The 12,974-nt window shown below is 40.3% G+C and overlaps 1 protein-coding gene across 11 annotated transcripts in view; it reads right to left on the bottom strand.

The window, feature by feature from the left end:
• Positions 1-12,974, bottom strand: part of vav2 (vav 2 guanine nucleotide exchange factor) — a 193,193-nt gene that overhangs the window by 30,097 nt on the left and 150,122 nt on the right. For 7 of the 11 annotated variants that reach the window (XM_051413450.1, XM_051413452.1, XM_051413454.1 and 4 more), the window contains exons 5-9: positions 6,175-6,280; positions 5,704-5,718; positions 4,053-4,151; positions 2,737-2,805; positions 1,411-1,511 (exon numbers count right to left, since the gene is read on the bottom strand). In XM_051413450.1, coding sequence (XP_051269410.1) covers positions 1,411-1,511; positions 2,737-2,805; positions 4,053-4,151; positions 5,704-5,718; positions 6,175-6,280 — 390 coding nt within the window. The remainder of the gene's footprint in view (positions 1-1,410; positions 1,512-2,736; positions 2,806-4,052; positions 4,152-5,703; positions 5,719-6,174; positions 6,281-12,974) is intronic. The other 4 variants (XM_051413456.1, XM_051413460.1, XM_051413453.1 and 1 more) reach the window with 1 other exon arrangement.

Below are 12,974 nucleotides of genomic sequence, written 5' to 3'. Positions count from 1 at the left end.
TGAAGATTTCCAACCACTGTTCAATCAGATCAGGGAGTCAGATGAGCTAAACCAGGAAGTAGGAGTGTGTGCATGCATGTGTGAGATAGAGGGAGAGAGTATGTGCCTGCCTCCATCTATTTGTAGGAATAGAGTCTCTAGTGTCACACTAACTTTGTGTTACATGCCCCTCTGGGCTTAAGGAAGAGGCCTGCGATGAGCCTATTACCTATGCAAACTGACGTCGCCCAAAGAAATACTGTGAGTGCCTGTTTCAGGTTGGAAGGAAGGATGAGGAGGAGGAAAAAAGTGTGTGCCATCAGGATCACTGTGAAGAGGAATAAAATGCATACTTATGTATGCAAGAACAGGTACAAACACACGGGCAATGAAGTGTTCGTGACTCACTCTTGCAGTAATGGCTGTATCATTCGAGGAGAGTGGTATATCCATGGCTGTGTATGGAGTCATAGACCGGGGCCAGAACCTATCATCACCGTCATTACCATTACCTGTGAAGCAGCCACACTCCACACAGCAGGGAGGCAAATCACTGCTCCCCTCAGGGATGCAAATTATCCACACATTGCTCAGCAGCTGGCCACGATGGAGATCCATCTAAGAGAAAACCCTGTTCACTAATAAATCTCAGCTTTCCCCCGCTGACAGAGTTTTGTACACCCCATGAAACGGAAAACTCCGTCTTATAAAGTCTTTTCTGTCTTTAATATCCTCAAACATTACTTTCTTAAAACGAGCGAAACGATTCATCCGTGCAGCAAGAACATTTCAACTTGTTCATTCCAATGTACTGTTCGTGTTTCAAGATTTTTCGATAAGATAAGGCAGGTGGGTGCACTAGAGTTGAAAAAAATGAAACTTGATTTCAACAAATACTTAGCTAAGTTGATTTGTAGAAACAGGGTAAATTATTCTCGGTTCACATTTTAAGAAAACTTAAAAAACAAAACAATACTGGATGAAAAGGAGTTCATTTTAGAAGTTGAATGAAATCAGGCTTTTGGAGGACCTGAGTTAGGTTTAGAGACAATGAGCAACAAATGCAAAGAACATATTGCAAAAGAAAGGAAACGATGTGGTAGTGGAAGAGGAGAGACAACTCAGGAATATAACTGTGAATGCAGCCTTGAGTGGATTTAGTCTGATCGTTTTAGGTGAATGGGGCACAATTGGTTACATGCTCCCTCAGCTTTTTCCTCTAACATGTTTTGTTTTAATTGACTTATTCTTTGAACGCTAATCCCAGCAATCCTCCGACTGATCTGTGGATACTCAACTTGATGCAGCCTCCTGAATTTGAAAGGGCAGCAAAACATGCAGCGTCCTCTAAAATGCATAGTGGATTTTAACTCTATATGTACATAACATAACCCAAAAAAGAACAAGAAATACATATTTGATCTTACTAACCTTTCCTTGAAGTCGAGGAAGATCTTGCCCAGGCCACTTCCTCCACTGACCATGTTCAGGTCGATGGCTCGCAGGAGGGCAAAGTGGACTTTAATTACATCCTGTATGAACGTCACAATATACATTAGTAATCTATCCACTCTAACACATATTCTTTCATTTATACACACTTACATACAATACATTTAGGTGTGCAATGATATATATTTATCCTGAAGTATTCTGTACAATATGTTCCTTGCATTTGCTTGATATGCCCTATGATTTAAATGATTACAGACTTCTTAGTGTAATACAGTCTAATTATACCTAATAACTATGTCTTGATATATGTGGAAGCTAAACTTGAAGAAAAGTTTGCTGCTGGTGTATCAACTGCTTTCAGCTAAACACTGATAGTTAAAGGATGAGGCTGGCGTTAATTAGCATTTTTCATCATCAACATGACACGAAAGATCTCATCTACTTTCTGACTTCCTCAGCCAAAATTTGTGGTGGTTTTAACTATTTATTGCAGCAATGTGCATTTTAGTTTGCCGGTATGACTCTGCTTGTGTGATGCTTTGGTACAAATTTATGTATCTCAGCAGAGCCTGAGATACATACATTTAATGAGCACAAATCCATATTAAAGAAACATACAACATTTATGTATGTCAAAATGTTAATACAGGAAAGGGAAGCTAGGGAGGTGGAGGGAGTTAAATGTCTGAAAGCAGGCAACAGTGTAGCAGATGAAGACTGAATGACCATTGGAAATGTTTATTTGGACCACCAAGGTAAGAGATTGGTTATAGACATACAGTACATGATTGGAGAGTATAAAGAACATATGATTATGAAATTACTTCTGTGCCTGCCTGAACTACTGAAAGGCTGGAAGTAGTATTCCTTTGTTTTTAATGTAGTCAAATGAAAGTCAAACTCATCCTTGCTGAAATGCTCCTTTGGTGTACAGGTGTACACAGTTTAGCAATTGTTGCAATACTGACATGTTGCTTTTTGTTTTCTTGGAAATTGATTATTGAACCAGTTGTACAGCAAGAATTATAGACTGTGATCACTGTTAAGGTTTTTGAAAAGAATGAAAAGAAATGGAATCTTTTGCCCCCTACTGTGATATAAGAATACTGAACCATGACACCAGCATCTCAGTGCATATCGAACCATGAACTTTGCATACCGTTACACCCCTAATATGCATATATACAACACATCCTGTCAGTCATTCAGCCATGCGTACACATATTGAATTATTCACTTGGTGTGCGACACATCCAGGCGTGCTGTATAGACATGATTCTCTTTGCTTGAGTGGTTACTCACCTCAAGATTGACAAAGATAGCTTCCATGTCTTGTGGACTCAAGACTTGCTTCAACGGGATCATGTAATTCTAAAGAGAAACAAAAGACAAATCATTGAAAATGTCTTTTTTAAGAGAAAAATATAACTGAAGTCCCTCTTAAAAAACAAATCCTGTAACTCAGAGGTGTCAGTTCAGTATTGATAAAATGAAATAAAAATCGGGGCATGCTTTTAGCAGATCTGTAAGAATTTATTTGATGGACAGCAGAACTGAAAGTTAACTGCAGCAACAAAGAAAATCAATACCATTCCACACTGTAAAAGATGGAACAATGATTTGTGTTCACTGAGCGTGTGAAGTTATTTAATTTCAAGCTATAACACTGTATTGACCATAAATAAATACTATATAGCTGTTCTCTATGCAGCACTTATGCTAACAGAAAAAAAAATCCTACCTATTGTTTCTCTAACGTTTTATGGGTGTCACATTCCATCATCATAATAATAACAAATAGATCAACTAAGAAGCAACGGCGAGATGACGGCTTTATTAACCCCAACTCAATTAAGCTTAACGAGTCCTCTGATCATAAGAAGGTTATTTATTCTCATTTAGTCTCGTGTTGGTCTGACGCGGAAAACACAGGATACACATTTAGTTTAATGAAATTAGTGGAGCGGGTGATTTGTGGCTCTCCATCAAATCGCAGATGAAATCTGTCAACATGGAAAGTGATGTGTTAGCACACGCAACGGTTCATTTTCACACTGAAAGAGATTGTGTATGTGTGAGGAAGTTTCTGATTCTTTAAGCACCTGAAATGTTCTGTTTTACAAGAATGCAACTTGAGTTTGGCAGCAGTAGTGTTGAGAGTGAGGCATCCAATGTAATTACTAGCTACTGCTAAGCAGCGGAAACACAGGAAAAAAATAAAGAGACTGTGTCGGGCTGGTGAACATAGTATTAAGAGGTAAGGAGGTCCATCTTTTTTGAATAACCTGTTGCCAGTATGTGTGTGCGTGCGTGTTCACATATATATGTCCTTGCGCCTGTGATGTGTGGGTCTATACTTAAAGCCCCAGGGGTCAGCATCTCCCACGGGGGCTGAGCCAGTAATAACCGAATCGATCAGCTCCTGTGACATTTGTGCTCCCCAATGAATCTGCCAATAGCTGACATTTCCATGCTGTGACCCGGCCCACAGAGCCTGAGACACCAACAAAGAAGAAGTGACAAAAGGAAATTCTAGCACAACATTGCTTGCACCGGGATAAAAATGCACACCCAAATGTATGTTCGCACACAGCACACACACATATTGTGACGCTCACCTTCTCAATGTCCTCTAAAGTCTTGTAGTACTTCGCTTCAGTCTCCTGGATCTCCACTAAGCAGCAATTTCTCTTGTCATCTTCTGTCATACCCATTTTCTGTGGTGAGTAAAGGAAATATAATGAGTCAGGACAATTATGATTATGGATTATTGATTATCTTTTTATGTACAAAATAGTCCAGGTCTCCCTTTTTAACTTATGTTTGCTGTTTACCACTTTTAATATGACTATCAGGATTATATGTTTTTCAGTGATGGTTAAATGATATTAAGGAATTGCAGTTGCAGTTTGCCAACCGTGCTGCTGTGTTTTAGAAATGTGAAAATTCATTTGGAAATAATTAATTTCCAGACAGTATAGCACACACATGAAAATTGCTTGAGTAGCGCAATTCATTAACTTACATTATCTGTATGATTTACAATCAATTTACACTTGCACTGCATTACCATACGACCATTACGTACCATTGACAAAAATGAATGTGTACTTGATGTTGATCGTAATGGATTACAAGACTCAAGCAGCTTTCAAGAGTCTGTTTTAGTTAATTTCAACCAGATAATCCACTCATAATCAATACTGCTTTCCGGGGAGTCCCAGGTATAAAATGGATTGGATTTTGCCAATTGATTTTCCCACTGTCTAAAAATGAATGGAAAGCAATAGCTGCAGGAACAAAAGGAAATAGTAGCTCCAAGAATCTAAGTCTACATTTAAACTCTTACATTACAAAAACACAACAAGTCTGTTTAATTTCCAAATCAACTTGAACCCGATGAAAATGTTGGCGCACAGTGACTGACTGCAGTTGCTGCCATGGCTCGAGTGAAGTAAGAAAGGGAGGAAAGTCTGCTGGAGAGCTTTTGTGTGTTATTGTATGTGTAGGCAGCATGGCTGAACAAGGCATATGTATGTATATGACTGCAGATGACTCAATCTTTTTTAATGTATAGCTATGCAAGCAGGCATATTGTAAGGGGGCGGTGAAGGATGGGGAAGATACAAACCTATCTACATAGAGCGTTTCCTATAAGTCTCCATGCACGAACATGTGTATTCCCATATATACGTGCGTTTCTTTGAACAATATACTATAATGCCTATTGTCAGTGACTCACCCAAATGAAAAAACCCACATACACAGAGGCTTAATTTCTATACAGACTTTCTATGCTGTGGCAGTGGTATAAGCATCTTGATTGTGGAATAACTGACGAAGCCATCTGGCGCAGATTTGGCTGTTGATAACCAGCGCTGATAATATAAAAACTGGGGCTAACAATGTAGAAATGCAAGTCCAGTCCAGGCCTCAATCCAACATGTAATCAACCAATCAGAAGCAGGATTCAAAGCCAGCAGAATAATGTTTATTTGTCTCATGCTTTTTTTTTCTGTGAAGCAGCTGGTGGTCCTCGCTGACGTCAGTTAACACTGCAGTCACCGAGCTGAAGTCACTGTCTCCAACTGTCTCCAATGGGCCCTGAGTCAGACTTTAAACCAGATGGGGTCTCCTTTTCCCCCTATGCATGGGTCAGTAATCTAACTGGCAGGTCATTCTCCTGGGAGACTACGGGTTTGTCTTAAATGAAGTGGTGGAGGAAGTTAGCTGACAGGTTGGGTGAGTCATAAGCACAGCGGCACTCACCTGCATGTATCTGATCTGCAGCATTGGGAAAGGCAAAGCAGTGCAAGTCAGAAGTCAAATTTATCACCAGTTATGCAAGAGACATCTAAGTGTGTTTAGAGATATGACATCATGCAAATACTAGAGGCCCCTGAGACAATGATAATGCACATCACATAAATAATCTAGGTTTATTGTGGCAGGAAGTTTGTGTTTCCTCTTCTTGCACTATGTGTTCATTGCATCCTCTCTGGGAATAGAGAATAGACTTTAATGCAACCATTGATTTTAGATTTATATGCAATAAGTCAGATTAAGTGTTAAGTGTCTACTGGATGTAGTCTAGAGTGAATTTAATAATGCAAAGCTTCATAGACATTCAGCAGGCATCAGATTCACAATACAACAAACCTAAGACAATCCCATCATCAACAATTTATCCAAAATATCCCTGTTAACAAAATGGCAGAGACAGTGACACAAAGTTCTCACCATGGGTTGTCGTACTTCCACCTTAATGATGTCCTCATAGATGTCATCCCCGTCGTCCTCACACGGCACACAGTCGTAGATGTCATCCTCACCCAAGTCATGCTCACTGGGGAAAAACACGTGCACACAGGTAAGATGAACAGCTGTATCAGAACACAACCTGAACTCAAAGGATGAATCCTTTTACTCTGCCAAAAAGGCTCATATGTTCACTTTAAACTGCTCTGACAGCTGAATTGCACACAGCCGTCAAACCAGTGCGAGCTCATTATCTTTCCCGAGGCCGGGCTGAAGAGTGATATTGGTGCTCCAGGCAAGGGGACACAGTACCCGATGTTCACAAACTCCAGCGAGTTTCGTTATTTAGTGGCATTTCCCTTTAATGTGTTTATGTTGCTTTGGCACCCAGCTAGCTAACTGACCTTTAATTAGGCAAGCAGCCAGCAGAGCACAGACAGTTACTGTGGAGAGGAGTGTCTTCTGGGGAAGAGCCTCATGCTCTGGGAGCCCACACTGTATCTGCCTCTGTTCTGTGAAAGCAATTATTGTTTGGGAAACTTATTGAGGCAGTGGAATACGCTTTGGCAATGGGCCCATAGCGATGTAGTTAATAAACAAGGAGCTTTAGGTCGCCAAAAAGGAAATAAATGATTAACTTTTGTAAATAAATAAAGGTAGTAAGAGTTGCCTGCTGAATAATGGACGGACCAAGCTTGCCAACGGTTTGCTTGTCTAAACGAAAGTCCATTCACCTCTAGTGTGAGGTGGAGGCAGTATAATGCGCATGCATTATGTGGTCTTTCAGTGAGTTACGATGTGGGCTACGACTTGATCCCTGTTTTTGTTTTACTTATATTTGTCTACATTTTGGCAAATTGGCACCAATAAATGTTTGCAGACTTGGCTATTAGCAATCCCTCTTTGCAAAGGACCCATGAATGTAGAGACAACTATCACTGGACTACTTTGATACTGAAAAAAACGTGATGATTCTCAGGCAGGTTTCGGAGTTGTAAGAGTCACACTGAATCTATCACTACGTGTATCATGTCTGTGTGTTCTGATTTGATTGAGTTGTATTGAGTAATATACAAGATGTCAATCTGTACTGCCTCCACATGCTCAGAAACAGAGGACCAGGGTTTAAGTTCTGCAAGTGGCCGTCCTGCTTAAATGTCCTTGAGCAGGACATTTGATGCCTAGCAACTCAAGGGATGCTGTTTTGTGAGCTGACCTGGCCTGAGTGATGGTGAGCGAAAAGAGGATTTCTCTTCTTGGATGAATAGCGCCTCATCCAAATGTATCAGTCTGTGATCCCCAGCACGTACACCTTCCTGTTTGAGTATTCTTAAGGAAGATACTTCACCCCTTCTTGCCTAATAGGGGCCATAACCTGGCTGTCCCAGCACCAAACCAACCAGGTCCAGACCAGCAAATTTAATTTCACTTTAAAATCCCCCAAATTGGATTTTCTGTAGGGATTTCATAAACTTTATTAATTCATGAGTATTCTAAAAAAACATTTATGGGCACAGGTTGTTGGATTTTCTCTACAGTGACATGGCTACATACGACCTTCTGCCTCTACCATCATAGCTAAAATATGTCTCTTCTCACTGCGTGAACAGGGGATAACAAAATCAGAGAAGATAGAACTGCCCTCAATCATATATTCAGTTTTGTCGTCAAGCTCACGTGAGGGTTGTTTGAAGTTTTAATTGAGGTGGCCTGGTTCACTCTCAGCACTCTGCTTCTCCTTTCTTAATTAAGTTAAAGTGGCTCATGTTGAATACTGAGAAGGCTGTGTGGGAGGACAGCGGCCAGCCGATGCTATCCCATCGGTGTCTCCTCTCTGAACTCTGAGACTACAGTAGGCTCCACAGAGACTGATGTGTTGCTTGACAGGGAAGTTTTTCTCGAAAGCAGGTGTTGTACTTCATTTTGCTACAATCCCTAAGAGACATATCATATGATGGAGGTCTGGTGCAGTATGACCTATGGAGAGATCTAAGAGGAGCAGGATCTCCACGGAGAACATGGAGGAGGAGATGCAGGGCAGACTGAGTGGGGTCATTTTATAGTATATAGTAGTATAGAGTATAAGAACAGATAAACATGATGAGCTTTAAATAGAAAATAGTAAAGCAGAATAGAAACATTTTCTGTTGGTTTGCGCCATCCATTGATCCTGAGCTTGACTAACATTAGTGAGAGTTTGTCAAAGGGGTATTCATTAGCAATGACATTTAAGCCCCTTCCTCTTTTCCCAGAGGGTTATTTTGTCATTGTCCAATGCTCCTTTGGATCAATCAGTCAATTCAAGATATTTGTAATGCTTTTCATCAATGATTACTCATTGATCACTACATTTGACTGACAAGGCTAAGGGCTTGTGAGGTTTGAAGGAGAAGCTTCCTATTGGCTGATTACATCAAAATATTATCCATCCTGCATATGCTCTGTTGACTTTTTTTCTTTCTTTTCAATCATCAGAGTTTCTTTATTCTGAAACCTCCTTTAGATCTCTAATTGGTGATGTAATTAATGAACTTCCTAACTGACTGGCGGTTCCCACTGTCAATATGCATTGATCCCAAAGTCAAATAACTCTGATGAACCCCATACCAAGATCTTAATGTAGTAACACGTAAGCCTACTATACAGTACATATCATACTGGATACCATAAAACCAAAAAGGTTGCTGCTAATGAAAAATTCTTGTTTTACCAACCAAACAATCATAAGCTTGTGGTCTGTGTGTCTTGTGCCTCTATCTTCATGGGGACCAATTTAAACTTTAAACCTTGATAATGATGACAGTTTTAATGGTGAAGTCATTCCTTGAAACTTGAGGACATTTTGGCCACTTCTCACTTCATTGGGCTGTTTGGACGGGTTAGGACCTATTGTATTACTGTGCTGATTGTATTTTAACTAATTATAAATGTATTTGCAGTACATTCAGCAATGGCCTTGTTATACAGTATAGTCTTTTATTTAGTAGTTTTGTGGGATTCAAACTGCCTTTACCCACACAACAGATTCACAGGAAATTGACAATTACACAGGGACAAAAGTATATTCAAGGTTAGCACGAGGTTAATGTTTAATGTTAGATAATGATTGGGGTTAAGGTTTCATAGTGCCAAGGCTTGTTTAAGTAGTACAAATGAGTGTGTGTTTGTGTGTACATTATGTACGGAGCCCCCGAGGTGACATGAGAAAAAAAAAAAAAATTATTTAAAAAAAAAAAAAAAAAAGTCGTTTTTTCGTCCGTGTTTCAGGACGGGTCGGGTGGGTTGCCGCAGACCCCTGACGCCTTTTACGCAGCGAGCTGCGCCCTCGCTGCGCCCTCTCTTCCTGCGACTGGCAACCGGGGCGGACTGTCCTCAGTGCGCTCCAACCACGTTGCGTCGCCAGGGCGGGGATCGGCTCACGTAAAAGGTGTCAGGGGTCTGCGGCGAGGTTGGCAACCCACCCGACCCGTCCTGAAACACAGACCAAGGAGTCTAACGCGCCCGGTATACTCGCCACATAACACACGCGGGAGTAAGAGGGTGAAGCAAAACCCCGTGGCGCAATGAAAGTTTGAACTCGAGATCTCGACTTACAAAGCCAAGGTCTCGCAATGCTTTTTTTTTTTTTTTTTAATTTTAATTTTTTATTTTTTTTTCTCCTGTTACAAAGTCGAGATCTCGAGTTACAAAGTCGAGATCTCGAGTTACAAAGTCGAGATCTCGAGTTTCAAAGCCAAGATCTCGCAATGCTTTTTTTTTTTTTAATTTTAATTTTTTTTTTTTTTTTTTTTTCTCGTCACTTTTTTTTTTTTTTCTCATGTCACCTCGGGGGGCGCCGTACATTATGAGACAGACAGAGTGAAAAAAGAAAGGGACATTTCTTGCTAGTGTAGTAAATCTGTTACACCATAACTTTACTATTTACAATCCTCTGTCTCTTGGACTTTAGTGGACATTGATAGATTATTCAAATGCATTTATGTGTGTGCGTGTTTGTGCGTGCTTGTGCATGTGCATGCATCATAATGCATCAGTGGGATAGAGAGTAGGAGTAGAGTCCTAAGGACTGATGAATTAGGTCTTATTTTCTGTCTGATTACACAGTGACGGGCCAGAGGGTGTCCAGTGCATTTGCACGCAATCGGCCCGCCAGCCTCTGCTTGCAGGCCTCAATGCCATAGAATGACATCAGTGGCGAGCAGGGACAAAGAATGACTCACCATATCAGAGCTACTGAGCATATGTCTCTAAAGGCTCAGCTGCCTTACAGGTTTCTATTGAAATAATACTGTTTTTTATACAGGAAGTCATTTTGTTTAGAGCTATGATATACTGCGTGTGGAGCTCCGCAATCGGCCCATGACAGCATGGTAATGCTGCCACATTGCATCAAAGCAAACAAATAAACAGCAAAAAATGACAATACGAAAATAACTAAATGTCTAAAGCTGGACGTTGCATATATCGCTATACCTCACAATGCAAACGTGGTCGACAACATACTGATGAATAAACTATCCATACAGCTTTTATATTGCCTATTCAAACTAGAACTTCAATGGCTGAAGTGGAGAAGGGCTCCATGTGTGCAGAAGGTGGAGATGGGTCAGTCATGGCTGGGGGCACCTGACCATGTGGCAGCCCCATCACTCTGACTGAATGTATCCTCAACAAACGCATGTCTATAGGTCCTGTGTGTGCATGTGTGTATTTTGGGCACAATGTGTATCTGCAAAAATGACAATGGAGGGAAAAAATTAACTTTCCCCAAGGGCATTCATAAAGTAATTCTTCTTCTTCTTCTTATCATCAATAAGGATAAATTGTCAAGTTCTTTTTTTTTTATATACCAAAATCACGCTGCAAATAATAATAGTTTTAATAGTCTGTGGTAATACTAAGATGTAATGTATAAATACCTTAACTAAGATTATCACCTTTGCTTTGTTTTTTTTCTTCCAAGTTATCTACACTGCTTTAAATTCAATAATGTTATCTATGATCTATGTACTTACTTTTTTTTGTTTTTGTTTTGTCTGAATGGGGTCATGTGGTAATATACAATTTAATTGTGAATTAATACCTTGCAGTAAATAATACCTTAGCTGAGCTCCATCCATTCTAAAGCTATTGACATTTTCATGTCAACCTGCCCAAGGGAGTAATGGAGCAAAATAAACTGCAAAAGAGTGACACAAAGGGCTTGTGACACAGTTTGCTTCGGAATGGAAATCTATGTGTGCCTTTCGCAGAGGAAGAAGTCCCTTGGCGACTGTACCCGATCCCCCCCATTTCATGCTTTGTCAACTCCAGGATGGAGTCATTTCAGACAGGGAGGACTCTGAGTTAAGAGACGTGAAGACTTCCCAAAGCCAGACGGAGGAAGTACAGATCAGGTATACCACATTAACCCGGGAGACCTCAATTAGGTAGAAGCTGGCCACTACCTGACTCAGACACTCCTGCAAACAGATATGGTCCAGCAGAATGCAAACTGGAGCATGCTTCACAAATACATATACCTGAGCCTATCTCAGAATCTCAATACCATTCATTTACAGCAGCCATTTCCAAGCAAGCTCATACTGACAGCCTAAAGCCTCAATCTACCTCACCTGACATCAATTCTTCTGACATAATATTGTAAATATGGAAATCATCCAGCAAAGTGAGTGACCTCTAAAATGATACACAGTCAACCACAAACGATCCTGAGTATATTTTAGGCCAAGGGCAACAGTCATATCACCTCCAATTGCCTTGAGAAAAAACAAAAAGAGTTATACCTTTAAATACAGTGTACCACTATTACATTAGTGAATAGTGAACATCCAGCTATCCTGAGAGACCTCTCAGCATGCACCAGTTAAAGTCAGGCTTCTCCAGATGAAGATGAATTGTTGATCGATCTTTTGCCGCACGGGCTGCTGGAACAGTCTTCCATTTAACATTTGGTCAGCTGGCATGATCTCGGTATCTCACCTCAAAATCTATTTTTATAGATTGTGTTCCATAACAGTTAGTATCCTTTGTCGTCTTATCACTGAACCTCATGATGCCATTTTATAGATTTTAATTGTTTACTATTATATTGTTATTTTACTCTTCCATGCAGCTTTATTTTCTCACACTAAATATTTTTGGTGACAGTATTGCTATTTTAATCCTTACATGCTGTTGTTTTTATGACACCATATGTCTTGTCATTGTATTATTTTCTTCTTCTGGGATGCTCTTGAGTTGTACCACATGCATAAAAAATTACTATACTGTGGCACTCTTGCAGTTCAGTCATGCACTCGTTGTAAATTATGAATGCATCTATATTTCAGGCTAATTAATAAGTCTTTGAGAGCAGGATTATTGCTATTGTGGCCTATGTGCCTTGTGTGACCAACTGTATTAGGTGAAGGACCTGCTGATGAATCAATTATGTGTCTGTCCATTGATGAAACTAAATGCATACATGTTCTCTGTAAAAGGTCAAGAGCAGCCGTGCGGCAGAGTGGCATGATTAATTCAATAAGAGCCAGCCCTCTGCACCCACAGGTTACATAAAGAGCCCCGTGTTACAGCACCACTGACCATTTCAGAAAAAAACCGATGAGCTCAAGCTTCAGGCTCACTGAAGGTCACGGGTGCCGAAACCCTTTAATGGAAAGAGGAGATTTTTGCAGGTTAGAGGTTTGAGGCAAATTAAAGGCAAACCCACCAGCTATAGAAATAACCCAGTATACTGGCATTAAAACCCTACTTTTATGCTCACTTGCTTTACTGGTGGG

The sequence above is a fragment of the Dicentrarchus labrax genome, unplaced genomic scaffold, assembly GCF_905237075.1.
Source record: "Dicentrarchus labrax unplaced genomic scaffold, dlabrax2021, whole genome shotgun sequence".
Lineage (NCBI taxonomy): Eukaryota > Metazoa > Chordata > Actinopteri > Moronidae > Dicentrarchus > Dicentrarchus labrax.
Note: the sequence above shows the minus strand (reverse complement) of the source record. Positions and strands in the feature narration are given on the sequence as shown.